Source organism: Canis aureus, chromosome 25 (assembly GCF_053574225.1).
Source record: "Canis aureus isolate CA01 chromosome 25, VMU_Caureus_v.1.0, whole genome shotgun sequence".
In the NCBI taxonomy this organism is placed as follows: Eukaryota; Metazoa; Chordata; class Mammalia; order Carnivora; family Canidae; genus Canis; species Canis aureus.
The window spans coordinates 1,268,346-1,295,663 of NC_135635.1; the positions used below are offsets into that span (position 1 = coordinate 1,268,346).

Genomic DNA, 27,318 nt, shown 5'->3' on the forward strand with positions numbered 1-27,318 from the left:
GAGAGGGGGCAGGGAGGATGGCTGGGGGGTAGAGAGAAGGGCAGGCGGTGTCCCCCAGAGACACCATGCACCCCAGGCACGGCAGAGTGAGTCTGAAGCAGGGGATGCAATTTCAGGGTCAGGACAGAAGAGTCCCAGCTTGTGCTCTGGGAAATAGGCTGGAGCTGAGGCTGAGACACAGGTTCTGAGGCAGCAGGGAAGGACAAGGGTTCCCAGACAGGAGCCGCCTGCCCTGCTTTCCCACTCCTGTCCCCAGGAGGGGACCAAACGCTGGGGGTGGGGGTGGAGGATGGTGCTCCCCCGCACCTCTGTCGACCTGCCTCCTCCGAGGTGTGCAGAAGGGCTAGAGAGAGGTGTCCCAGAGAGTGCATCATGTGTGTTGTGGTGCAGGGGGGGAGGAAAGTTGGCAGGGCGGGGGAGGGTAGATGTGCAGTCCGCAGCACTGGCCCCATCTTTCCAGGTCCCCTCCCCAGTCCCTGCTCCTCCCCCTCTCCGGTTCTTTCCCTTTCGGTCTAGCGGGGCTGGGATTTCGACGCGCACGGGGGTGTGTGAGAAGTGCCCGGCTGGGGAGAGACGACCCGGGGCCTCAGCCTCCTCGCCCTCAGCTCTGATTGTCTTCCCCTCCCCCGGACAGGACTGGTGTGGAAAATCCAAATTACAGCAAGAAACAGAATATCTCTTTGGCCTTGATGGAGTCGGGTTAGCTGTCAATCAGATATTCGCCCTCACTAGTTCAAGGAAAAGGCAGGAGCTTCCCTCCCGTCCCCCTGCCGAGGCTTTCTCCAGCACCCCCAGCACCACCAGCACCTCCCCCAGCCCCGGCGGCTGGGGGACCCCGCCTGGCTCCTGGGCGGCTGCTGGCAGCAGTGAGCAGAGACGTGTAGCCTTCAGCGGGCCCGGGGCCAGACAGAGACCTAGAGGACACCAGGGGACAGAGCCTGAGAGAGACTGAGCCTGAGACACAACAACTGAGACACGGCGCCAGGCCCATGGAGAGGAAGGAAGGAGGGAAAGAGAGAAGAAAACGGAGGATCGAGATAAAAAGAAAAGGAGAGGGGAGAATTAAAGGAAAGAGGGGGCAAGAGGAAAAGAGATGGGCGAGCAGGGAGAGGAAGGCGTGCGGGGAGGAGAGGGAGGAAGGGCGGCGACAGGCCGACAGGCCGGGGACGCGGACGGGGCAGGGGCGCGCCGGGAGCAGCCGTGGCATTGTGCAGCCCGCTGGCTGCCGGCCTTTGCCGCGGGACCGGCTCGGGCGCGGCGGCCACTTCTGTCCGGACACAAAGGAGGAAGAGGCCTCCTCTCCGGCCCCTCCCGGGCGACCCGCCGGGGTGGGCACACTGGGCCTCCGGAGGATGCAGAGCCCTATCTCGGCCCAGGCAGCCACCCCGGCGGCGTCCGGGGGCTGAGCCACGCTCTAGTCAGGGAGCCAGGGAGACCCGAGGAGGAAGCAGGAGGTCTCACGCCCGCTCCTCCTCTGGCGTCTTCGCCAGTGCACAGGGCCCATCTGCCCCGACCTCAGTTTTCCTAGAAGAAAGGCGCCCCTGAGGACCCTTCCCCGTGGGCCTCTGCATTCCGGGAGAGCCCCTCTGACACCGGGCCGCAAGCAGAAGCCCCTTCCTCTCCTGGCCCCGGTGGCCACTTCCTCCTCTGGGACTCCCGAGCTGCCTGCCCACCCTCCCTGCCCACGCAGCACAGGCGGCGGCAGCGGGCGGCCGATCCGGCCCCGGCTCCCTGCTGCCGTCAAAGTCCCCGTGAAACTGAGGGGAGATTGTCGCCTTGGTTCCAGAGCGCGAACTCAGACCCTCCCCACTCAGGCACAGACACAGCTGTGGATCAGGAAGCAGGCCTCGCCCACAGCCCCCTCCCCACCAGGGCCCGGGTTTGCCTAGGCCCTGCACAGAGCAGCAGCCGCGAGGAGGGGGGCTGGAAGAGGCTGGGAGTCCCTGAGTTCACCAGGCCCAGGTCCCCGGGGCCTCACAGCTGCATGTGGGCTGTACCCCTTGGCTCTGCATGTGGGGGAGGAGGGGTGGCAGGTCAGGGCTCTGAAGCTGAACTTCAGGCTCCCCCCCCACCCCAAATCCAGGCCTCCAGACCTAGGAGCATAAAGGATGCAGGGGCTGGTCTTTCCAGGTTCATCCACTCCTGCTGAACCTCCTGCCGGATTCCCAGACTCCCTCCCCGCCCCCCCCACCCCACCCCAGCACTCCCTTCCATCTTCCTCGGCACCGGTGGGGCCAACCCCAGGCCCTGGAGGACACTGGGAGTCCCTGTTGGCGAGGGGGGGAAACCCCAGCTTCAGCCAGCAGCCCTGCCTTCGCTCCGGTTCTCAGAGCCTGCCTCCGACCCCCCAAAAGAATTCACTGGGCACAGGAGAGCCCCCCACGGGGGAGGGGCACCCTCACTGCAGCACCTCAGACCCGCCCAGCTACCACCACAACCCAGCTAGCAGCACCCCGGGAAGGACAGACAGACAGACAGGTTAGAGGCGTCCCCTCCCCTCGCCCTGCGGCCTCCCTCTCAGTGATTTAAATTCCCTCCGGTTCAATCCACACCGTCAAGTTCGGATTAAATTTAAAACAGGCTTTCCCGGCGCCCCCGCGGCGCAGGCGGGAGGGGAGCCCGCTCCGGCTCGGCTGCACCAGCACCGCCCGCGCCGGCCGAGCAGGCCGCGCTCCGTTTGCTTTCATTTTCCTTCTCCCCTGCAACGGGCTCGCTTCACCCCTCCGCCGCCCTCTCCCCGTCCCGCCCCCTCCCCGGGTCCCCGCTACTTTCCCCCCTTCTCGCTCCCGATGCCTCTTTGTTGGGGAAACGCACCCACCCGCGACTCGTCCCGGCCTGGGCCTGCGCTGCGCGCAGAGGCTGCGCCGCCCGGGCCGCCGCGAGGGGACCGCGGACGCCCCCCAGGTGGGTACCGGGCCCCGGGCGGCGGCGGGCCCCGCGGCCTGTGAACGTGGCCCTCCCAACGCCACGGCCTGCTCGCCCGCCGCCAGCGGGGCTACTTCCGGCGCCCCGGCCCGCCCCGCTGGCCCAGCCCGGGGAGTGGCCGGGAGGCGGCGGCCCCGCGCGGGGTGCTCGCGGGCCCCGGGCCGCCCCGCGCCGCGCGCCCGGCCACCTGGCCTTTGTGTGCCGAGCGCGTCGCCGGGAAATCTGCGGTGACTTTGGCGGCCGGGCCGACGGAGCCGAGGTGGCGAACCGAGACACAATGCGCGCCCGAAGTGCAGCCCGGGGCGCGGGCGGCGGGCCGCCCCCCCGCCCTCCCCGCCGGCCCGGGGCTGTCTGGCCGCGGCCCCGGGGCGCCCCGGGACCCCGCGCGGGCGGAGGCGAGCGGGGCGCCGGCCTCCAGCGGCCCCGGGAGCGCCCCGGGGGCGCGCGGCCGGGACCCCGCGGCCCGGAGCGCACAGGCCGCCGAGAGCCCCGAGCGCCAGGGCCCCCGCCCAGAGCCAAGGGTGTGGGGCGTCGCAGCCCGGACGCAGACAGGCTGGCAGCGCGAGTGCGAGCGGAAAATCAAATACAGGTTCAACACCCCGGGCCTCCCCGCGGCCGGCGCCGGCCTCCCTACCTTCGCGCCCCCGGGGCTGGGCGCAGCCCGGCAGCCTCGGTGCCTCCGGCGCGGTCCAGTCCCGCCTCGGAAGCGCCGCCGTTACCTGCTCCTCGGCTCCCCACGGCCACAGATGCAGGGCGGCCGCCGGGGGAGGGAAGCCGCGGCCACCGCAGCCGCCGCTGCCCGCCCTCCTTCCCTCCCTCCCTCCCTCCTTCTCGCCCTCCCTCCCTCTCTCCCTCCCTCGCGCTGCCGCTCGCGGGGCCCTCCCGCGGGCAACCTGTTCTGGACCAAATCCAGGTATCTCCGAAAGAGAGAGACACACAGAGACGAGGAGCTCCGGGGCGGAAAAGCAAGGAAGGAAGACCCCCACCCGCGCCCCCTTTGCGGGCTCCGACCGCGGGCCGGCTCCGCGCGGACGCCGCAGGGGCGAGGGGTGCGGGGCCTGCTGCCTCCCCGCGCCCCGCGCGCTCCACGCTGGGGCCGCCGCGCCCGGCCGCGCACACGCCAAGCGGACCCCGAGGCCCTCGCTCGCGGCTGCACATCCGGTTGCCCGCCTCGCCGCCCGCCTGGCCCCGGAGCGCGCCCTGCTCCGCCGCGGCCCAAGTCCACACGCGATCCTCCCGGTCCGCGCTCCCGCCGGCCGACACCCCCGCGCGCCCCGCGCGCCCCTGCCCGGGCCCCGCACACACAAAGCCGGGGCCCCCCCGCAGCCCCCAGGCCCCAGCCGCCGCTGCCCTTCACCTGTTCCCGGGAAAGGCTGCGTCTCCGAGCCGAGGCAAGGCCGTGGGCCGGGCAGGAGGGAGCCGGGGTCCCGCCGGGGAGGCCGCGGAGGCTCGCCGGGCCGGCCGGAGCCCCCGCCGCCCGCGAGCCGTCTCGGAGCCCGAGGCTCTCCTTGGCGAGCTCTCGCCTGCCTCGTCCTCCGGCTCCCGCAAGTCTTAAACACTCACACGCCGGGAGTTCAGCTCTATAAATCCTGCTCCTCTTTCCCATATCATAATTAAAAAAAACCAGTAGGGGAGGTTTTAACTTTTATTGCGATTTCTGGAGTTGGGCTGCGGAGCATATATTAAGTTTACGCTTATGCGCTCTCGGCGGGGAGGGTCCTTTAAGAAATAAAAATCCATCTTAATATCCGCAGACGAGAGAGATAATTTTTTCCCTCCTCTTCACGCTGTTTCTTCTGAAGACTCCCTTCCAGCGAAGCGAATAAATAATCACCGTCGCCTTAGCCATCATCTACGGTCCCAGGGCCCCAGGGTGGACTCTGGCCACCAGACTGGCCCTCACCTTGGCCCGATGAGAACTCACCCCATTCCCCGGGATCTGGGGAGGGGGACACCCCAGACTCGTGGCTCTGTGGCCACCCTCCCCTAAGCCCACCGACTTTAAAACGGAAATGGGGGCAGAGAGAGACCCAGAGCGCAAAAGTCGTTCATTGGTGAATTTCGGCCCATCAGGGACACTCTCTCCAGCCAGGCACTCCTGAGCACCCCGCCCCTGCCTGGGACTCCCTTCACTTCAACTGGCCCTGTGCTTCTGACAGCTTGAGAACTCAGAGACGGCGGCGAGGGGCTCCCAAACCAGGGGAGCCCCTGCCTGCTTCGCACCAGCTGGCCTCCCTCTCTGAAAACCTCCCTATTTCCCCGGGAGCCATGGAGAGGTTGGAGCACTTCCCTTCAAGGGAAGGGATTATTTTCCCCCACGAAAGGCTGGGGAGGGGGCGGTTAGACAGAAAGACAGACTAACAAATTCAGCTAGGGAGAACAAAGTCTCTATTCCCATTTTCTCTGCTAGCCTCCTTGGGGTCAAAAGAAATCTCTTTGTGAGAGAGAGAGAGAGAGAGAGAGAGAGAAATACACGAAGAACGCACGTAAAAATATACTGGGGATTTGAGAGAGTCTGGAGGAGACAGAGATATAGAAACAGAGACCCCCACTCGTCTCCAAGGTTAGCTATATCTCCCACCCCCCCAGTCATAGAACTCCGTGTATCTATTTTGGTACAGGGACATAATTTTGTTCCCCTCTCAAAGTTTATAACGCTTTAATATTCATAATAATTCCAAAGTAAGAGAACCAAGAGCCAGTCCTTCTCCTTTTGGCTTTCTCTTTCCCAGTCTCCCCGAGAACAGGGGTGTATCTCCCCATTCTCCCCAGCCCCCCTCCCATTTTTCTCCGCAGGGAGAGAAGCCTCTTTTGAGAGCCTTCTCTCGAGCAACCAGGGCCAGAACTGAGGAACCAGGTGGGGAAAGGAGGCGAAGACGCTTTGCAAAGTTTCACATTGCTCAGATCCTCCTTTACTCCATTAGGCTCCCCTCCTCCCCCTGGCACAGCCACCAGCCTTCCCAACAATATGGTAATGGTGGGCGCTGGCAGCCTCCGTTCACCCAGACACTTCCACACAGCGCGAGCACCAGCAGCTGCCTGACAGCCACAGACACCACAGACCCAGGCCTACGGGCCACAGACAGCTAGACAGAGGCTGGAGCCAGGTTCCTGCCCTGACGCTTCCCAGTAGGGTGGGGGGGGGTCTACTTGGACTTGATGGCTCTCCTCTAACCTACTAACACGCTAAATCTGCCCTTCTCGCGGGGATGGAGCTGTAGAAAGGGAAGGGGAGGTGGCTGAGCTGGCACTCAGAGTTCCCTGACTCTCAGGAGCCCCCCAAGCACCCCACTTTTCTAAGGGACCACTCCAGCCCCAGCCGACTGGGGACAGATTTTTGTCTCTGGAGGTGGCAGGTGAGAAAAGCTGGCCCCTTCAGAGACTCGCTTCTCGCCCCGAGCTCTTCTCTCTCTTACTGATCCTGCCCCACCCTGCTGCCCAACTGAGCGGGCCCACCAGGCCACCTCTTACTCCAATTCCTCAATTTCCTTGGAATTGGCTAGACTTTCTTTGTCTGTCTCCATCAGCTGGGTCCAGGAAACAATAGCTGCGGGAACAACTCCTCTCCCTCAGTCACGGGGACTGGGACAGGCTGAGGAGTGGACAGTATAAAGCGGGGCTCCCCAGACTTGTCCTGCGGCCCCACGCACAGCTTGCCCTCCTCAGTCTGTACCCATTTTGCCCTATCTGGGAGGAGGCCGGCCAAGGGGCAGTGCCCCTGGGGAGGGAAGGAGTGGGGTAGGTGGGTTGGGGCCCTCGACGAAAACCGACTGATGTAACTCAGGCAGTTTCTTGTTGCCGAGTTCAAAACTCAATCCCAACAACATGAAACTACCTAAGCCACAGATCAGCTGAGCGAGCAGGGCGGGAGATTCGGCTTTGCATCTATCGGGAGGAGAAGGGAAGGGGGTTGCGGAAGGAAGAAATTCAGCCCCGTCCCCCTTTCCGCCCCCACAACCTCCCTAAGGACCAGAGTAGACTTTGGGTGGCTGGGTGGGTAGGGGGCTCTGACTGCCTCCTCAGCCTCTGGTCTGAGCACATTGCTCAGGGAAACTCTGGTGAAATGGGACCTCCAGCCGCCAAACCCCCGCCCCGCCCCCCGCCCCGCAGCGGAGCTATTCCCCTGCCTCCGGCCCTGGCCCTGGGGGAAGCCGGAGCGCCCTTCCACTCTTGAGCTGGGTCCCCCGGCTCGCCCAGCTGGCTCTCCCGTGCCCTCCTCCTGGGTCCCCTCTGAGCCTCTCCCTCTCGCAGCTCTGCTCGGCTTCCCTGCCTCTATGGGTGGCCGACCCACGGCGCCCGAGCTCCAGAGCCTCTTCCAATCAGGCCACTTGCCTGGCAAAGCCCCACGGCCAGGGAGCGTGGGGACCGAGAGCCTGAACAAGGCTCGCATCCAAACCAGCACAGAGCAGGAAACCTAAGCCCCCAGCTCCAGCCCTCCCCGAGCCTACCCTCCCTCTGCTTCCCCCAGCAGACGACCAGACTGAGCCACATCTACATCCATGTGTCGACCTCGAGGCGACCCTAAGTGCCCGCGGAGAGAAAGAAGCCAAAAACCACCAATTTACCCCTTTAACCGCCGAAGCCCACGGCCGCGGGTCGGGGAGGGGAGGAGCGGGAGCTCCCGGCCACTGCCCTCCGCTTCGAGCGGCCACGAGGCGAGCCTGGGCTCTCGGCAAGCCCGGATGCCCGCAACACCTTCGTCCCCGTCGTGCCCGCTGCACGCCGGGCACCTGGGGACGCCGCCAGTCGCCACTCCAGAGCCAAGAGAAGAACAAGAAACCGCTTCTCTTACCTTGTCGCCGCCTCCTCCTCCTGCCTCTGCCCGTGCTTCTGCTGCTGCTGTCGAGGGGGGGTGGCTGGGCTCCTCGTCCCCCTCCGGCGGTTAAGTTTATTCCTCTCTTTGGATAGGTGGGGGGCTCTTGGGGTTCCCCCGGCAGCGGTGGGGTGCGCCTGGCCCAGCACCCCAGGCAATCAGATCCGTCTGCTCCTCAAGATTGCAGTTTGCTCTCTGCCTCTTCCCTCCTCCAGTCACCTTTAAATGCATCTTTTACTGCAGCACCACATTATATTTGCAGATCATAAAATCCACCTCTCGCGCGCACCAAGACCGTCCTGACATTACTGTTTTATGACCTTGACTTATTGTGGTCACCTGGATAATATTTAAATCAACGTTATGGTCTCTCACTTACATTAAACCCGCCAAGAGACATTCTAGAAAGGCTCTAGGAGATGAGTCAAACACAAAACACACACATCCACACACTCAGCCTCTTTTGGGGTGGGGGTGTTGCTAAAAAACACTTGAAAACAAAAAACCACCCATTTGAGGATTACGATTCTGGAAATTTATTAGGATTTTCTTCTCCATTAAGGAAGCTACATGCAAAAGATACAACATACAGAATATCTTTAAATAACACAACTCCCAGACAGGGACAGGGTGATATTTGGCGGGGGGGGGGGGGCAGTCTGTCTTTGCTTCACTATGTTCTAGCTTTAATTTTTAAATTTTTTTTTTGTATTCCTCTGGATGGAATTTCTGAGGTGTCAGTGGCGGGGGGGATGTGGGGGCTGCTGGGAGGATGGGAGAAAAGCAGAAAGCAGTACAAATACGAGACTTCAAGCAGATTCTCAGAGCGACTGGGAGGTAAAGACACGGAGAGGGTTTGGTGGAGGCGCTGGGCGCTACGACAAACACATAAACACTAGCCGAACTTTCCAAAACGTCTATTATGCTAAGGAGGAAATGCAGCAAGGAAGGAGCGATCCTGACTGTGCTCTGCGAGATTACAGACCTTCTCTGGTTGATTTCTTTTTTTTTTTTTCCCTCTTTTTCCCCCTTGACCGGGTGGATTCGACCTTAACTTTGCATGGAGGACAGGATGGTGTGCGTGAGTGCGTGGGTGAGTGAGGGGTTGACACACACACCAGCCACACTCCCACCCTCATCTATGCGGGCACACCACACCCCACGCCCCGGCACCCCATTTCTCATGCTTTAGGTGGATGCATCTTCGCGGCACGAACCATAGGTCCCTTGGAAGGAGAGTCTGAGGTCTTTGCCTTTTTTTGCAGGCGCGTTGCATTTATACTCGGGGAGGAAAAAAAAAATATACCACCAGGCACAAAGGGAGGAGGGGCGGGGAAAGGAAGGAGCGGGGGGCGGGGGCGGGGGAGGGGAGGCCGCGCGCTCAGGTGAAATTAAAATTGGAGGTCAGTTCCCGGATCCGATTCTCTCGGTTCATTTTCTTGAGTTTCATTCTGCGATTTTGAAACCAGATTTTGACTTGTCTGTCTGTAAGGTTAATGGTCTTGCTAATCTCCAGGCGGCGCTCTCGCGTCAAATACATATTGAACAGAAATTCTTTCTCCAATTCCAGCGTCTGGTGTTTAGTATAGGGGCACCTCTTCTTCCTTCCGCTCTTTGCTGTCAGCCAATTTCCTGTGGTGTTTTCTGCCTTTATCTCCTCTGTTAAAAATAACATTATTTACATAAGTATCCCTGGAAGAGGCAAAGCCTCGCAGCCGCTGCAGCCTCTGGCAGCCTGCTGGGGGGGCGGCTGGGGGAGCACGGGGAGCTGCTCTCGCCCCACAGGCCTGGCTGCTGGGTCCTCTGGGGCTCAGGGCTCTTAGGATTTCTTTGGATGGCCTAGGCTTCCACGGGGGAAGACAGAAAGTTCCTGCCTCCGAAGCATTTATGAATTAAATGACCCAAATCCACCTTGACCTAGCAGATTCTGAGTACTCCCACTCTCCCTCAGCTTACTGACCCTGGCGGGCGCTCTCCACCTCACCAGGCCCTCCCTCCTCTCTGTTCCAATCCAGTTCTGGAAAAATCCAACTAAAAGGAGGAGCACTTCCCAGGCCCCAGACGGGGGGTTGCGGAGTCCACCCCGCTGCCTAGAGCAATTCCCAGAGAGCTTTGACCCCTCTCAACTCAGCAGCGGAGGGACAGAGGGACTTCGCCTTAGTCCCCGTGGCCAGAGGCCATTGCAGCTGTCCCTGTTCCAGACCCCCAGCCCTTGTTCCCACCTGAAGTGCCACAGAGCAACTCTGCCCCTTTCAATCTCCCGTTGCCAGCTCTTCCTCTCCTGGCCATTTCCCCCAGGTGTGAGTAGCTGAAGCAGGGTTGCTTGTGCAGGCAGCAGAGGTCAGGGGCAACAGCTCTGGGGCATGCTGAAGGGTCCTCAGACAACTGCCCTAGCCATAGGACCTAAGGTCAAGGGAGAGAGATACCCTGAGGAAATGCAGCCTCCTGGAAATCTCCATCTAGCCTAGATAGCTATGTGTGCCTGTATGTACACGTACATTCCTGTAGAGGTACGCACTCCTACACAAATGTACACACACACACACACAGATGTGCACATGTGTCTATTCATACAAGGAGATGCCACAGATACAGTGTTTATCCCCCATTATCTTAGTGACAGCTTCTCTCCCTGGTGCACAGTCTTGGTGCAATGGACCAGCTTTGCTCCTCAAGCAGCAGAAGAGACCTTGGCCATCTTTTCTAGCAAAAAACCCCCCAGAGTCCAGAGACCCAAGAAGGGCACCCAGCGAAGGGGGCTGCTGATAGCTCCGTGCTCTACCTTCCCCCCTTTGCCAAATGGAACTGCCCAATTCCTGGATCTTATCTTGATGGGGAATGAGGCAGGGGCCCTTGGGGAACCGAGAGGCACCAGAAAAAAAATGCAAACTTGGGGCTGTAGTTCAAGGGATCTGAAGGTCCTTACTTCTGCTCCTGCCTCTGCACCTGCAGCCTCTTGCCAGATTGTTTCAGGGCTCTCCACATCTAACCCTGTCTTATTTATTTTCTTATCGGGGTTATTGGGTTTGGGGGGAAGGAAGAAATTACAAATGGGGAAGTCTGGCCAAAAGCCCTCTTGCCTCTGGCCTGGTTGAGACACCGTATGGGAGGGGGCGGTAAGAGGGGATGTGGAGGCTTGAAGGGCACAGGCTGACTGAGAGGGATTAGTTGGGGTGGAAGGGCTTAGGTGGTAGTGGGGAGGGAGGGGAGAAAGGGGAGCCTACAGGAATGGGGGCAGTTGGAGCTAGGAGGTGGGCTTGTTAACCTTGACTTTGCTTTTGGTGGGGCCGGGATCCAGCTTTTCCTACCCTAAGATTGTATCCCAACAGAGCTCAGGGTCTGGGGAGAGGGCACAAAATTAAGCCCTCCTGCCTGCCGCACATGTGCCAGAGGGAAGCCTTGGTGGGTGTGAGTACCTCACTCTCTCCTTGAGCCTCATGAACACACCCCCGGGCTCCTCTGGCTGGGGTCTCTGTGGGCTGGTTTGCCAAGGCCACCTTTGCAGAGGAGACCCAAGAGGGCAAGGCGCTGTCCTTGCCCCTTGCCCGCCAAAACAGTGCGCGCGCGTGTGTGTGAGCGGGCATGCGTGAGTGTGCGCGAAGCATGCGAGAGGCGTGTGTGTGAGTGTGACACAGGTCGCCGCCAGGCATGCGTGTGCGCCGCATCCGTATACAAAGCGCCACAAGACTCTGAGGATCCAGGCCGCCCCCAGTCTGCTCAGCTCTCAGGATCTCATCTGCCTCTACAACCAGTGAGCCCCACTTCCAAGCAGCCTCCCGCAGCCAGAGCCACGGGGGTGGGGGCGTGGGGACACACGTTTACTCCTCTCCTCCCAGTTGGGCCTTTTGCTGATGCTTTCCGCTCCAACTTTTCGGAGGAAAGCCGGTCCCCTCAGGCCCCTTCCACTGCTCCCGTGTCTGGCACATTCTTTCTCCAGGTGTCAGAGACCCGTCCTGGAGGCCCCCGGTTCCTGCAGCAGAGATGCATCTCGAACCCTGAGCTTGAACTCTTGGCCAGGCTTTCCCCCTCCAACCAAAATCACCGTGAGATAAATCCGACTAACGCAACACTCCCTTTCGGGAGAAAACCGCTTGCCACGCACACAGAAATCGCCCAACCACTCATTTGTGGGCTGCCTTTGGAGAAACAATGGGGGAAAAATACATTTTGTTGATTGAAGTAGGAACAGAAAAGGAAAAAGGAAAAAAGACAACCTTTAGCAGGGGGAGACCAGAAACTTGCACCACGCCAGACGCCCTGTGCCAGGGGCAGCCCCAAGCCGCGCCCGGGGAGGGAGGACGGGCCGCAGCCCTTCACCTCCACTCCTCGGGCCCTGCCCCGGGGCCGAGCCCGCGGCGCACGCACCAGAGCCCCGGGCAGCGAGCCGCGCTGCGAGGGGAGCGACGTTCACCTGGGAGAGCGCAGCCGGCAGCCCCGCGGCATCCTCGCTCTGCCCCGCCTCGCCTCCCCCGTCCCCGGCCCGGCATCGCCATTTTAAGCTTTTTGCAAAAGCCTCCGACCCGCCCGGGCTCGGCAGCCCCCGCGGCCCCGCGCCCAGCGAGCGCAGCCCGGGCGGCCGCAGCGGGCGCAGCGTCCCGGGCTCGGCGCCCCCGGCCCCCGGCCCCCGGCCCCCGGCCCCGGCCCCGCCAGGCCGCCGCTCCCCTTCCCGGGCGCGGGGCCCGGCGCTGGGGCGCATCCATCCCGGGCCCGTCCGGCCTCCGCGCGCCCCCGGCCCGCCCCGCCCCGCCCCGCCCGGGCCCGGGAGAGCCGGCCGGGGCCGCGGGCCGCGCAGCCTTACCTTTCGCCTCGTTGTCCGAGGTGTCCGGGCTGGAGTCCGCCGCCCGGGCGCGCTCCTTGTCGCCCTCCAGGGGGCTGCCCTTGGGGCCCGCCAGGCTCTGCTCCGTCTTGATCTCCCCGGGGCTAGGGGTCTGGCTGTCGGACTTGGGGGTCTCGGGGAAACTCACTTTGCCCCCGAGCTGGGGCGACTCCAGGTGCTCGGCGCGCGGGTGCAGGCTGGCCCGCGGCTCGAAGGGGGCCTCGAAGTCGTTGGCCCCGGCGCAGTGGGGCGGCTTGTCCAGCGCGGAGTAGCTGGGGCTGGCGCGGTAGTAGCTGGGCACGGGCACCTCGTGCTCCCCGAGGCAGGACTCCTGCAGGGGGTGGGCGTAGAGGGCTGCCTCGGGGCCACTTTTCGCCCGCTTCTCCGCGCTGTACATGCAGCAGACATTCTCCTCCTTGACACTAGGTGGGTAGGAGCAGGAGGACAGCGGCCTGCCAACAGGTTGCTCCAGGCGGTAGGCGGCCTTGGGGTCGCCCCAGGAGTCCAGCTGCGAGAGGTAGGACGGGTAGGTGTTGAGGGCGAGGTTGGGGCTGCCGCCCTCGTCCCTCTTGGAGAGCGAGGGCGCGAGCCCGCAGCCCCGCATCACCCCGCAGTTGAAGTCACTCCCAGGCTGCATGTACATGCCTGCGCCCCGGCCGTAGCGCTCTGCTCCGCCCGGCGCGGCCCCGGGCTCCGCGAACGAGTTGGGAGTCACATTGCGAGGGCATGTCATTTTCAGAGAGAGGGGTTTTTAAGGAGCAACACTACGGCGGAGGAGCTGACATCTTTTTTTTTTCCCCCATCCGGGGGGGGGGCGGCTGGAGGGGCGGCTGGAGGGGCGGGAGGGGAGCGGGGGGGCACCAGCCCCATAATTATCCGCGCACTCGGGCCTCGCCATGTGACGGCTAGACCAATGGGATTTGAAAATGGCCTTGATGATTCAGACGGCCGTGACGTCAGCGGGGTCAAGTTGTCGGCGGGCGGAGCGCGCAGCGTGGAGCAACAGCGCCACCTAGCAGCCGCCGCGGGGTAGGGGCGCCCGAGCCCTTCCCGCGAACAAAGGAAGCGCCCCCGGGGCGGCGGGGGCGGCGGGGGCCGGGGCGCGGGGGGGCGCTGGGGAGAACCGGGTTTGTTTACCCGGGAGCCAGCCTGCACCGCCTGGGGACGGTGGGGCGGAGAGGGGGGAAAGGCAGGACAGAGGGAGCGGGCAAGGCCAGTCGGTGCTCAAAACAGTCAAATTCAAATTAAAAGGTCAAGACACGATTCAGGTACTTCTTCCCCTTCTCCCTGCCCCTTCTTTCCCTCTCCTCGGCCCGAGCCTCCCCGCTCCTTCCCTGGGGATGGGTGTGCGGCGAGGCCTGGGGTGCGGCGGGGAGGGCTCCAGTGGGCAGAGGAAGGCAGGAAAAGTTCAGGAATTCCCCCAACAGAACTAAACTTTCTGCTCTGGCGCGCCCCGGTTCGCCGGGCTGGGCCCGGGAGCTCAGTTTGGGGGAACCTCCCTTGGTGGGAGCTGCGCGAGCTGCAGGCTGCCTGTGGGCATCTCCAGGGCCTGGGTGGGCCTGGGAGGGGGTCACCATCACTTCAAGGATGCTGGAGGAAGGTAAAGGGGGTTCCCGGGGGCATCTAGGGGTCCGCAGGGTGGAGGGAGCCACGGGCTCCAGGACCGTCCGGGAGTGCGGCCCCGGGCTGGCGGGCTGGGCGGCTCCTGGGTCACCGCCTCTGGGGCTGCAGAGCCTTTGGCCTTGGAGTCGGTTCCAGGCCGGGCCGGGGCCGGGCCGTTTCGCTCCAGGCCTTGGCGGCTCCCGCTTTCCAGTTGACCTTGCCCCACTAACACAGGGAATATTCCCAGAGAGGAAGAGGGAACCTGCAGGCCCTGCGCTGGTTTTGTGGGAGTCACGTATCACACGGGGAAACCAGGACAGCACAGGCGACAACATCCGACCCAGAGAAGTGTCCCTTCCAGGGCGAGTGAGCTGCGGCTGCTGCTGGTTGCGTTTGCATTTTTGAGCGGAGAAGAGGAACCAGCCTGTTTTTGTGGGTTTCATTTCTTCTTCTTCTTCTTCTTCTTCTTCTTCTTCTTCTTTTTTTTTTTAAATAAAGGAAAACGAGAAATAAGGGGGCAGGTATGTTTTAGACAGTTCTTTCCGCTTCTCCATCGCCTTTCTCCCAAAGCGAACTAAAGCTCTCCACCCCTTCCTCAGGAAACGGAATCTGGAAAATAACTTGCCTTTCCGGTCGCCCCGCATTTTCCCCGGGACGAAGCCTGGGGTTTCCATTTTCCAAAGGGCCGGAGCCTGGCGGGGAGAGGCCCTGGGCTCAGGGCGCCCTGGCGCGGGTGGAGGAGTGCGGAGGCCCGATCGCTCCTAGAGGAGGCCCAAGCCCGCGGCGGCTAGAAAAGGACCTCGGCAGGAAACCCGCCGGCCTCGCTCATCCCGGGGGCAGGAGAGGAGGCACCGGGGGTCCCCGGACCCGGGAATCCTGGAAGAAGACGAGTACCGTGGGACTCGCTTGCAGGGCCGGCCAGGGGAGCTCAGAAATGGTTTTGTGTTTTCATTTGCAGGGGTTGCCGCGGGCTCGGCACAGGGGTGGGCCGGGGCAAGGTTAGGCTGTTTAGGCCCCAGACAAGCCCTGGGACAGCCCGGGCGGCAGTCAATCCAGGGAGCCATTTGTCCCACCCCGCGGGAAACGGCGGAGACTTTATGGCCACTCTGTTTGTATTATCTGCATAAGTCTTTCCCCACCAGTTTGATCGAAACTGTTCGCTTTTACGAGGACCCAACGAAAATTCCCCGTCATATTTATCAGCCGGGGATAAAAATTTAGTATGGGAACTGATATTTCCTCATTTATGGGGCGATGAAATTAAAGACCAAAGCAATTGAGAATTATATGGCTTTGGGGGGTTCCCTCCCCCCCTCTTTCACATCTCCTTTATTTTGCCGCCTGGCGTGCCTGTCCGTGGAGTTTGGCGTCGCAGTCCCCTGCCCTTGCCCCCTGTTTGGGGGTCTGCTGGGCCCTCTCCTCCACACCCAGGTACCGCTTGGCCAACCCTAGCTTCTCCTGGCTTTTCTCTCCGTGTCAAGAGCTGGGGGCTGGGACAGAGCTCCCGGAGCCCCTGCCGGGCCAGGATGGGGTCTGGTTGGGGTGGTGGAAGGCTGCCAGGAGCCTCGCAGGGGAAGGATCCGAGCCCAGCCCGGGAGGGGGCGAGGGAGGTGGCGGAGGGCGAAGAAGACAAACTCCAGATTACCTCTCAAACCAGCAAGCCCCAAGACCGGACCTGGGGAGCCAACTGGAGAGGAGCAGAGTCGCTCGCCTCGGGACCTGCCTCTCCCTACCAGCCCGACCCCCATCCCAAACTCACCCCTCGCCTCAGCCCTGGGAGGGGTTGGGGCCGCTTCAGAATTCCTGCCGTTCTCCACGGGAATCATCCCCCCCGGGGAGAGGGAGCCTCCCGCCTTGGCTCTCACCTCCTCACAAGAACGAATAGTGTTTAAAGTTGAAATAATTAGAAGTATGATAAACACGGCCCATTAATGAAAAAAGGAATCAAATTCATCAGCCTAAGTGGGACCCCCGGTGGGACAAATGTTTGCCTCTAATTACGCAGGATAAACGCAACCCCCGAGCTGTTAAACGAGACCCCGAGCGGGGCGGGCCGACGCAGACTTGCCTCACTTGTTGGGGTTTTGCAGACTTTGGGATTCTGGGCCAGAGGGGGGGAGGGAAAGGAAGACGAGAGGATGAGGACGGGGCGAGGGAAGCGTTTGAGCGGGTCCAGGAAGGTACAGTCGGACGTGGGTCCCAGCCCTGCCCCCTTGGGCTCGGTCTTTCCCGAGGCCACGAGCAAAGGCCGCTTCCGTCCTATTGTCCGGGCCTGGCGTTCAAAGGCACTCGGGCTGCCACGGCCAGGCACCCACCGGTCCTGCCCCACAGAGCCCAGACCCTCAGGCCTGTCCCCTGGGGGCGCTGGATGGGGTCAAGAGAGGTCTGTGTGGCTCTGCTCACCCAGCTAACCCGTTTCCCCAACTTTCTTGGAGCGCCGAGAGACCTGTGCCCATGCCTGACCCCGGGGCTCCCCCTTCTTGCCTCAACTTGGGGCTGTGAGAATCCAGGGGCGGCAGACCAGAGCGGCGGAGCTCAGGCTGTGCCTACACCTCGACCAATCGCACCCACCCTCCCGAGAGCCCTGGCACTCTGCACTTTTTCTCAGCATCCAGAACCTGGAAGGGCAGCAGGGACCGGGCCTGGGCCTCCTGCTGCCAGTGGCTCCGTGAGCCAGGGAGCGGAGGAGGATGCCCCTCGCTGGCTCCTTGCATGTTCCAGGAAGATCCGTGGTTCCAGAGGGCAGGCCGAGGGCTGGGGCACTAGGGGTCCCCATGTGAAAACAGAAGAAGAAAACATGTAGTGCTCGTCGCACAGAAAGGAACCGCCGCCTGTCTTCCTGGCTCTGGCCCTCAAAATGCCTGCGGAAACACCCCGATTTTTCCAAGGAAAATTAGGAGCTTTTCCCCCAAAAGGTGAAGGACATCATCCGGGACCTTCCAAGGGTGAAGTGAGCAAAGGAAGAGCGACTCTCTCCTTGGGGTAAAACAATAAAATAAAATAATAATCAAGTTGGTGTACTCAAATCTCTTCAAGTGAAATGGAAACCAAAATCACACCAGTGGGGAAAATTGCAGGCTTTTTTCCTCTTGTTTTGGGGGCCCAGGGAAATCATTCTCATCCCAAAACTTGGGGGAGAAATTCGCTTTTCTCCTTTGCTAACAGCGGGCTCCGCCAGGGCTGAGTTGGGAGCAGGGCAGCACCAGGCAAACTGCTAATGCCCAGAAGCCCCAGAGAGAGATTTTCAAACAGGTACCAGGGAGACCTGGGAGACCCAGGACGCTGGGAGGGCCCTCTGGTCTACTCCGGGTCGCGCAGCCACCCTGGCAGCCGGGCCGTCAGAGTCCCTCTCGCATCTGGACGCTGCACACTTTTGCACACGGATGCTGTGGAATTTACCGTTTATGTACACTTGTCTAACTTGTGCTTAATTGCGTGCACCCCGCCACAAATATTCACCTTTACCTAACAAAACAGCGTTCCCCCCGCAATCCCCGCATCCTGAAGCCTGAGAACCTGAGCCAGCACAACTGCATTCTTGCCCTGCCTGCCGGAGACCGGCCAGTTATTTAACTTTGCCTCCTGAATCGAAACCAGACAGCAGCAAACACTTCTTCCGAAAGAAGCTTTGAGACAAGGAGACAGATGGGAAGATGTCTTGGGGGGGTGGGTAGCCTTGCCCCTCACTTTAGGGATTTGCTCCCAAGTGGCCCCAGTGGATTGGGTTTCCAGTGGGGAGTCAGGGCTGTGGCTGGGCCGGCTTGCTCCGAGAAACCCGCTCCTCCCTTACCGGCTAAATTCCTTCTCGAAGATCCATTTTGCATCTTTTCCCCCTTTTTTCTCTCCTTCTTTCTCTCTCTCTCTCTCTTCCTTCCTTCCTTTCTTTTTCTTCATCCTTCTTTCGCTTTGTTTCTCTTTCTCTTTTTTCTTCTCTTCTTTTCTCCTGCAATTCGTTTTTTCCTTCATTTTCTATCCCCTGATCTTTTTCTTCATTCATTGGTTTCCTTCGTTTCCTTCTTCTCTTTTTCCTTCTTACACAAGTTATTCTTTGCTCTTTTCTCTCCTCCTCAAAGCTTTCCTTCCGCCTTGACTTTCAGTCTCCCCCAGCCCCAGGCTTTCTTGTTCCTCCCTGTCTTGCAGGGCTCGGGGAGGGGAAAGCACCAGGCTGGGGGGCATCTCTCCCCAGCCTCACTGCTCGGGCTTGGAGTTGACCTTCCCCTGCCTTCAGCCTTAACAACTCGGCTCCCCACAAGGCGAAGTGTAGGGCCGCGGGCGGCGGCGGCGGCCAGGCCTCAGCAGTCGCCATTAGAGGGAAGGAGGAGCCGGCCGGGACCTTCCCGTTTCTTCTGACGGCTCCCTGGAGCGCCGGCCCCAGGGCTCAGGTACCTTCGGTTCCATTGCCTCCGAGGAGCCGCGTCCACCAGGCCTGGCTTTGGAGAAGTCGCTCTACGGTTGTCCTGACCTCCAGAGCTGCACGTTGAAATGGCCTCAGTCTGAGCCCAGCTGGCATCCCCAAGGCTGGAGTCAGGAGGGATGAAGGAGCGGGCTGTCAGGCCCAGGTGGGCGTCGGGATCCGAGGGGTCACCCGTGGGCTAAGCAACCCAAAGCCACGGCCCCACACTGGCACCTTTGTTCTCTGAGCTCCCGGACTGCAGCCCGCCGGCCCTCCTCCTTCGGTCTTGCAACCTCTGGAACCTCTGGGCAGGAATTTCTTGGCGTTTTGAATTCTGTCTTTCTTCAACCCCATTGTGGACTTGGCCAGAAATAGGGACGCAAGGCTGTGTGTGTGGACTCTCCCAAACTGGCGGTCTGAGTCAAGGGTATGGGTCTCTACTTTGTGTAGTGGGTTAAGGGAGTGTTTGGGGCAGTGTGTGGACAGAGAGAGAGAGAGAGAGAGAGAGAGAGAGGGAGAGACAGATGCCTGCAGGAGAACAAGAGGGAGTGATGGGGAAGGTCTGGTCCTGCTGACATTGCCCAACTTTGGGGGGTCTGTAAGGGTGTGCCTCAAGAGCAGAGAAGTCGGGACTGTCTGGCAGGCCTGTAGCCCCCATGAGCTGGTAACCCCCCAAAGCTCGGTCCAAGGTGGGCCTCAGGAAAAGACTGACTCCAGCCTCCAGCCTGGTTTCGCCTTGGGCGGAGAGAGGCAGCTTCACACACCTCCTCCTCCCCCCACTGGGGCCCCAGAACCTCTCTCCCCGCAACCTCCTAAAGATCCCGAGACTTCATTCCACGGCAAGACCAAAACTTGAGGTTTTTTGAAAAGGGAGGAGGAATCTTGTAAAAGTTTTATGCCAAACAAAGTTATAAAAACTTCCCGGGCGTTGCCTTTTCCAAAGGTTTATATGAATAATAAAGAGTGTAGTCGCGTGCACGGGGCTCTGGCGGGCTCTGAGCAGGGAGGGTTCAGCAAACAGTGTCATCCAGCCCCGGGGCACCAGGAAACCCCAGGGACTGCCCCCTTGAGGGAATAGTGGCCCAGAAACGAATGGCCCAACAGATTCCCGAGAGGGGCGGGGAGAGGGAAGGGGTGGCGCCCTTGACTTCCTTGAAGTTCAAAGTTCTTCTTGGCTCTGGTGAGAAAATGCCCCTCTGCCTTCAGCCCACTCGAGAAATCGCCCCCGGAGCCCTTCTCCCTCCGACTGACCGGGCTCTAGGCTTCCCCAGGTCTGCTCCCCGGTCAGACACCTGGTCTGTAACTTTGCAGCTCGCCGCCGCTCAGCGCCCGTCCTCCCTCTGGGACCGCGGGCCCCGGCCTGCTCTCGGCGCCGGCCTAGCCGGCTTCCGAGGGGCCCCTGCAGCCCCATTCCTCGGCGGCCGGGGTCGGAGGGACAAAGAAACCCCAGACACAAGGCTGGCCCCAACCCATTTCTCCTTTCAAGTCCCCAAGGTTCCCTGTACCCCTAAAGCCCATGGTGAGAGGGGGAGGGCCCGGAGTGCTCTCTCTCAGCCCACACCACTTAATACCCTTGTAAACTCCCACGTGCGCTATAAACTTGGATTTTTACAACCAACATTCCTCCTTAGCTCCGAGAAACTTTGAACTCGGCCTCGGGTTTATTTACTGGGGGGGGGAGGGGGCTGGGGAGCCGGGAGCTGAGAAAAGCTGGAAGAGAAGAGGGGAAAATGCGGGGCAAGAGGGTAATGGCGTGGGGGTCTGGGGTGTGCTGGGGGAGCCAAGACCATCCACGGTGGGTTTGTTTACTATTTAGAGCGGAAGCATTTTCTAACACAGGCCAGACTGGGTCGTTAAGGGCGAAATGAAACTGGGTTTAGAGGCGCGGGGGGTGCTTTATGGCGGCGTCTAGACGGAGGATCTTTTGTTCCCGGGCAGCGCCTCGGCTGGAGGGGATTACCCGGGAGGCTGAGCCCCAGAGCCCCGAGCCCGAGGGGGGCTGGACATCCCAGGGGCCAGAAGACGGGTTTGTTTGGGGGACAGACACCCCTTTTTCTCTTTTTAGAGGGTCGCCAAGGCCTGGCAGGTTCCCGGGCCGGGTCACAGAAGCCTTTGTTGTTCTCTCCCTACGCCCCGGCCTCCCTCCCGAAATTCCTTCTGGGCCCCGGATCTTTTCTGAGCCGCGTATGGCAGGGCGAGTGGTAGCTGTAGGTTTTAAATATTTTTCTCCTAAATCAGAATCCATTTGGACATTAATATTTTGCTCTATAGACAGGTTTGCTCTATAGAGTTATCTCCGTCTTCTAGGAAACACGGCCAGCGTGCCAACATTCCCTGCTAGGACTCGGGGATAAATAGCCTCGGACCGGGACAGGTCTTGCGCGTGCACAGGCACACGCACACGCACACGCAGAGCACCCTCAGCCTCATCATTGCTGACACTCAGCAACACTGCCAGCGGCTACACACCACAGAGGACGTGAGCCCTCAATGTGCATGTGGTCAGGTTTGCTCTACGGAGAGCGTGCATGGAAGATCCACCTCCCGGGCACGGCACGTAGGTACAGCAGCCTCCATACCTGTGGGGGGCCCCTCAGGGAGCCGTGGGGCTGCATATACACCCTAGCTTTCAGATATTGCCTCAAGACTCCCACCTACAAATAAATTACAGCTCCAGATGCCTAAGCTGCCCGGATCCCTGTCATCAAAAACAACGACGGAGCCCGGATGCGATTGTCCATGATGGGGTGTTTGTCCATCCGTCCCCAGAACCATATTGACAAAAACATTTTCTTTGAATTGCATAAGAACAGTTCCAAAGAGAGGGAAAGGATGAGAGAATTGGTTCCAAATCTTTGCCCCTAAATAACGAATGAATTTGGAACAGAGACTGCCAGAGTGCCCTCGCTGAAATCGCTTGAAAGGACTATGGTTATCTTTATACAGAAAACAAAAACAAAAACAAAAAACAAAAGCAAAAAGCACCATGCTGCAAATATAGGTAGGTACGGTGAATGTCCCCATGGGTCACCCCCTTATCCGGTGCCCCACCTCATGCCAACCCCTCACAAAACAAATCTCTGGGGGGTTCTACTCTGGGAGACCCAGCGTATAAACATCAGGGTGGCCCCAATCTAGCATCTTGTTGTGTCTGGAGGAGCCTGGCCATTTGTGCTTGAGGGGAAGGGGCCCAGCCCCACCTTCCCACCCTCAGGGGCCAGCCTTGGTGAGGAAAGGCAAGGGGCTGGTCTCCTCTCCTCTCCCCTCCCTCCTTCAAAAGTGTATATAAAAATTCCAATACAGTCTTCTCATAGAGAGAAAAAAAAACTGAAAGCCCTACCCTCAACCCTGCACATTTACTGCAACAGACGGAGACATCTGGCGAGAGGGCGGTGGAGCCAAGAAACTTCCTATAAATTTAAATTCGATGATGGTTACAATTAACTCCACAACAAACGTGTACTTAAACGGAAAGCGTTGCTGGGCGTTTGGACGCTGCGCAAGCTGCACGTGAGAAAGGGGAGCTTTAAGAGTAGCCGTGGAATGTCCTGGGCCAGAGAGCAGCAGGAAGCTACGGCTCCTGCCCCTGCCAGCAGAGAGGGTACAGGCCCACCAGCTTGGGCCTACCTCACCTTCACAGCCTGCCCTCACCAGCTGGGCCCTACCCACCATCCTTCTCCTCCGCCTTGGGAGCACTGAGGATTTTAAGAGGAGAAGGGCTAATAAAAGGGTCAAATAAAATCATAATATTGAACAGAATGAAATATCTTTATTTGCCACCAAAAAAAAAAAATTCACAGCAATCCCTCTGGGACGGGAGCAAGGTGGGGATTGCACACGTACACGCGCACTCACGCTCATGGAGAGAGATGGGTGATTTGACTCTCATTCCAGGCGAGTCTCCCCCCCCCAACCCCCAACCCATCCCCTCTGGGTAGAAAGAAACGCTTGTGAAATTTATTTACAAAAATTCAGGCCCCAGCATGAGGGAGGCGTCCAATCCCACCTCCCTCCTGCCTCCTCCACCCTAATCGTTTTTTTTTTTTTTAAAAAAAAAAAAAAGAAGAAGGGAGGTAACAACTGCATAGACTATAGCTATAAATCCATGGAGTGGGGCACGGCTTGGAAATAGGTTAGGAAACCTTAATGCACCAGTTAAGAAATTTCAAAGGAGGGCTCTACACGTTCACAAGGAGAACAACTAGGCTCAGGCGGGGCCTGGGCGCAGACGGAGGTAGGACACGGACTTTGCACACCTAACACCAGGTCGAAGGTACAGAAATTTCACAGCAAGGCAGGATCACATTTAGCTGCCCCCCAGCAGCGGGGGGTAGGTGGGGCAGGGGTGGGGAGCCCAGGAAGTCCCCCCTGGCAGACACCGTGTCTTAGCAGAGATCTTCTCACTGGGCAAGGGAAGGCTTTCGGTCCCAGGATTGCTCGCTCAGGCGCCCACTACCCTCGCCCCCGCCCAACCCGAGCAGCAAGACAGTGTCGCGAGGTGTGTTTTCTTTTTAAATAAAGAGTCTTGGCCTCGGCGCCAACCACGTCCACTCGCCGTGGGTTAGACACTTCCCTTCACCCTCTTTCCAGGCCCGTCCCTGTCCCACAGCGAGTCGGATGGAAGGTGAAGGAGGTTCCAGAGAGAAGCGCGGGCGCCGGCAGTGGGGGCCAGCCCTGGCCACAGTCCAGTTTTCCACCCGCGGAAAGAAGGCGAGTTAGAAAATAAAAAATAAAAATAAAATAAAATAATTTCTCCCCTTTCTTCCCCCCCACCCCACCCGGCCCCCGCCCCCAGAAGGGCCCGGTCTGCGGTTACAGCAGAGGATTTCCCGAGAAATACTGCAGCCGGTCTCTGCTCAGTTTTTTTTCTTTCATCCTTCTGTTCTGAAACCAAATTTTCACTTGTCGGTCCGTCAGGTTCAGCATCCGGGACAGCTGCAGCCGCTTCTCTTTGTTGATATACACGTTGAAGAAAAACTCTCGCTCCAGTTCCCGGATCTGGAATTTCGAATAGGGGCAGCGCTTCTTGCGGGTGCGGGGGGCGTCTGGAGGGGAGGGAGGGGAGGGGGCGATGCGAGGAGAGGGGAGAGAGACACGTGAGACCCGGGCCGCCCCGCTCCCAGCCCGCCGCGGCCGCCCTCCCGCCGGGCCTGCCTGCAGACGGCGCCCGGGCCCGGGGCTGGCGCAGGCCCCGGACCCCCCGCCGGCCGGGCCCGCGGGGTCGCCGCCCCTCCCCGGGCCCCGGGGCGCGGGGGGGCGCCGGCCAGGTGCGCCTTGGGGCTCGGCCCGGCGCTGCGCGGCCTCCCGGGGGCGCTGGGAGCCCCCGCCCCGGCTTTGCGGGGCGCCGTGGAGAGGGGCGCGCGGGCCGAGCGCGCAGGCACCGAGGCCTCCCGAGAGCCGCGCGCGGGGCCCCGGAGCCCGGCGGGCCGCGCCTTCCACGCTCCCGGGCTGGGCCGGCGCCGCGAGGCCGCGGGGCGCGGGGAGGCTGAGCCCCGGGCCGGGCCGCAGCCGCCTCTCCCCAGCGCCCCCCTCCCCGTCGCCCCGGGGGGCTCCGCGCGGGCCCCGGAACGCACCCTCGGCCCGTTGCAAAAAAAAGCAGCTTTTCAGAGCAGCCCAGCCGCCCCGGTCTCAGGTTCTGCTCCATTGCTTCTCCCCCCACCACCACTCCCCCTCTCCGAGTTTCTCCCCGTCTCTCCCTCGCCCTCCCCTTCCTCCCCCTCCACCCCTCCCCTCCGTCCCACCCCACCCCCGGCAGCCCGGCTCCCCATCCTTCCTTCAACGCTCCTCTAAGTTCACGATCAAAGTTAATATCGCTCGCGATGGTGGCGCTTTTAAAAAATTTCACAGACCGAGGGAGAGATAGCGGGGAAGGGGGGGGGCTCATTCACCCGGCTTTTCCAAAGCGCCCTTTTCCCTCCCTCCCCACCCCTTCTCCATCGTAAAAAGTCGAGTCGTTGGGAGAGAGGGCTTTGTAGGTTATAATAAAATCCTTTGAATGCTTATAAAACTCCACATAAAACCGGACTGACCCAAAACACGAGGCCGCCCCGCTCCGCGCTCCGCGCTCCCCGCTCCCCGCGCCTCCCCCCTCCCCGCGCCCGCCCGGCCGCCGCTACCTACTGGGGGCGGCTCCCTTGGCCGGCTCCTTGGCCGCCGCCGAGTGGGCTGAACCGGACGAGCTGGGGTTCGTGCTCTCCTCCTCGGCCTCGGCCTCGGCCCCCGCGTCCGCCCGGGGCGCCAGTCCCGAGGCCGGGGTCGCCTCGGGCTCCCCCTTGGCCTCGCCCTTGCCGGGGCAGGGGGGCTCGGCGGGCGCGTCGCCGCCGCCGCAGTAGGCGTTGTCGAAGAAGCGGTCGAAGGCTTGGGGCAGGACGCTGTTCTTGCTGACCGAGGAGTAGAAGCCGGCGGGGGCCGCGTGCGGGGCGCTGGGGTGGTGGTGGCCGCCGTAGGAGCCTTCGTTTTTCATGAGGATCTCGGTGACCGTGGAAGGAGGCAGGCACTCGCGGTGCATGAGCTCGTCGGCCGCCGCATAGCAGGAGGAGTAGCTGTTCCGGGGGTGCCACTTGCCGGAGGGCTCCAGGCCGTAGGAGACCTCGCGGACCGGGGGCACCTGGGCGGAGTAGGGGTAGGAGAGCTGGCGAGAGGGGGCCTGGGGCAGGAAGGAGGAGACCGTGGAGAACTCGGGCACGTAGTAAGTGCAACTGGGCAGATAGAGGTTGGAGGCGCAGCTCCCTCGCTCGCCGAAATCAGCGCCCCTCTCCTTGCGCGACGGCGAGCAGAAGTTGCCCAGGTTGACCGAGTTAAACATCGTTCTCCTCTCCTGCCGGCTCCAGATGGAGGTTTTGGACCCGATCTGGCGAGGGGGGAAAAATTTGGGAAGGCGAGATGACGCGTTATCCGTCTTAGTCTCTCTCCCCGAGCACGTGATCCAAAGTAGATATTGTCATATATCAGTTCGGAGCACTTCGCAGACGTAGGAGGGGTTCTCTCTTAGGTAAGATGGGGACGTTCAGGCGATTGGTTTGCAAACACCGCAGAAACATTATGAAAATCAATTGCAGATTTGTATTCGTTTTTCTCTCGTCACTCCCCTCCTCTCCATTCCACAGAGCGAGCAAAGGAGGAGAGAGAGAGAGAGGGTTGGGGTGGGGTGGGCGGTGGGATGGGCGGGGGCGGTGGCTGGGAGGGGGTAATTGTATTTTTTTTCCCCCTAGCTGCTGCTCTTCCTCTTCTCCCCCCACCCTCACCCCAGGATTAGGAGTAGGAGGTGGGTCTTGCCCACGTCTGCAGGTGGGGGGGTCTTGCCTCCTCCGGGAGATGAACCCAAGACCGAGGTGGGGATGAAGTCCTCCTTCCCCACCGCCTGGTTCAGCCGGAGATGTGAATCCTTCCCCCTCAACTCTCAGGGACTCTTACCCCGCCAACCCGCAGAGGGCCAGTGCCTGTTTACAAGAGTTTGAAGAAGTCCATCCTTTTCTTGGCCAGGGCTGTATGTCAAGACTCCTTTTTCTCTTTTGGAGAGACTCCTCAGAAGAGTGTGTGAAGTTTTCCAAAGGTGAGGCAGCCCAGCAGCAAGCCAAGTGTCCCAACTTTGTCTGGCTTGCTGTGCTGCCTGCGGCTAGGGACTCAGATTAGTCATAAACGAGTGGTAAGCAGTGCGCCAGCCGCCCAGCCGGTGCCTGGCGAAGTCTGGGAAAAACCTTCTCTAATGTTGTGTTAAATATTTAGTATGAGAGAGTGGCCCTGGGTGAATATTTCATGCCTGCCTTTATTGTCAATCAATGTGCAGAAAGCTACATCCACTGTGGATTTTTAAATCTCAAACCCCACAGATAAAGATCAGAATGAGAGCCATGTATTCTCTCTGTCCGGGGGGGTCCTTTGGGTTGGGGGCTCAAGCCTCAGCTTGGGGGCTGAAAAGATGCCCAGAGTCAGGGTTCAGGAAGTATATGAAGGGAGGGGGTAGGTGGGTGGGTGCTGGGTTTGGGGCTCCTATCCCTGAATGATTTGGGGGCTGGGAGGTGGGCAGTGGGGCCAGGTGTGGGTCTGCTGGACAGACTAGCAGGGCAGGGGAAGGGAGCTGAGGAACCTGGGTGGGCTGGGCAGGGCAGGGCCAGGGACCACTCCCTCATGGAGGCCCTCAGCCCTGTTCCCAGGTGGCTGGAGGCAAGGCCTTGGTGCCTCTTTCCCGTTTCTTAGCCCTGGCCTGCCCTCCTCCCGGTCCACCAGCCTCCTACATAGCTGTGGCCCAAGAGGTGGACTCAGAGGAGCTGCCCTCCTTCGCCTCCCATCCCTCTGGGCACTGTGGGACACATCTAGGCAGCTGAGAATCACTTTATTGAAAGGTTCTGGACTGGATCCAAGGGGCCGAAGCACTCCCCACAAGCAGAAAGCAACCTTGGATCCAAGGAGGAGCTGCCAGGGCGTGATTTGTTCAGGTAGGAGGGGAGGACTGAAACCCACAAGGACTCAGGGAAAGCCAGAAATGGCCCAGACCCCCTTTGACCCCCTAACTCTTGGTTAAAATTGATTTCTACTTTAAAAATATTATTTGGATTTGATTTTCCTTGCCGAGCTTGCTGAGATACAGAGGCCCCCAAACCAGATGGAGAAGACACAAAAAATCAGATCGTGTCCCCAAATAAGACTCCCCAAATCCATTCCTTCTCAACCCTCCTGCCTCCCCAAAGGTGCGCAGCCTTTAGAGCATCGCCTGGAGTGGAGTCACGCTGGTCATGGGTCCCCTTCTTGGGGTAGCTCTGAAATACCCAG

General features: G+C 60.7%; 3 protein-coding genes across 4 annotated transcripts in view; all 3 read right to left on the reverse strand.

Moving 5' to 3' along the window:
- The window catches only part of HOXC4 (homeobox C4), a 59,866-nt gene extending 56,154 nt beyond the window's left edge, over positions 1 to 3,712 (reverse strand). Inside the window, exon 1 of one of the 2 annotated variants that reach the window (XM_077869789.1) lies at positions 3,560 to 3,712. The gene's annotated coding sequence lies outside the window, so the exon portion shown is untranslated. The remainder of the gene's footprint in view (positions 1 to 3,559) is intronic. The other variant, XM_077869787.1, reaches the window with a different exon arrangement.
- Positions 1 to 13,385, reverse strand: part of HOXC10 (homeobox C10) — a 106,371-nt gene extending 92,986 nt beyond the window's left edge. The window contains exons 1-2 of the mRNA XM_077869790.1: positions 12,537 to 13,385; positions 7,718 to 9,397 (exon numbers count right to left, since the gene is read on the reverse strand). Of these exons, the coding sequence (XP_077725916.1) occupies positions 9,120 to 9,397; positions 12,537 to 13,287 (1,029 nt within the window). The 5' untranslated portion in view covers positions 13,288 to 13,385 and the 3' untranslated portion in view covers positions 7,718 to 9,119. The remainder of the gene's footprint in view (positions 1 to 7,717; positions 9,398 to 12,536) is intronic.
- Positions 13,386 to 23,353: 9,968 nt separating this feature from the next.
- HOXC11 (homeobox C11) lies at positions 23,354 to 25,361 on the reverse strand. Its single transcript, XM_077871823.1, has 2 exons — positions 24,670 to 25,361; positions 23,354 to 23,594 (listed from the first exon to the last, which is right to left on the reverse strand). The coding sequence occupies exons 1-2, from the start codon at positions 25,352 to 25,354 to the stop codon at positions 23,362 to 23,364; spliced, it is 918 nt and encodes a 305-aa protein (XP_077727949.1). The 5' UTR covers positions 25,355 to 25,361; the 3' UTR covers positions 23,354 to 23,361.
- Between the last annotated feature and the right edge of the window lie 1,957 nt (positions 25,362 to 27,318).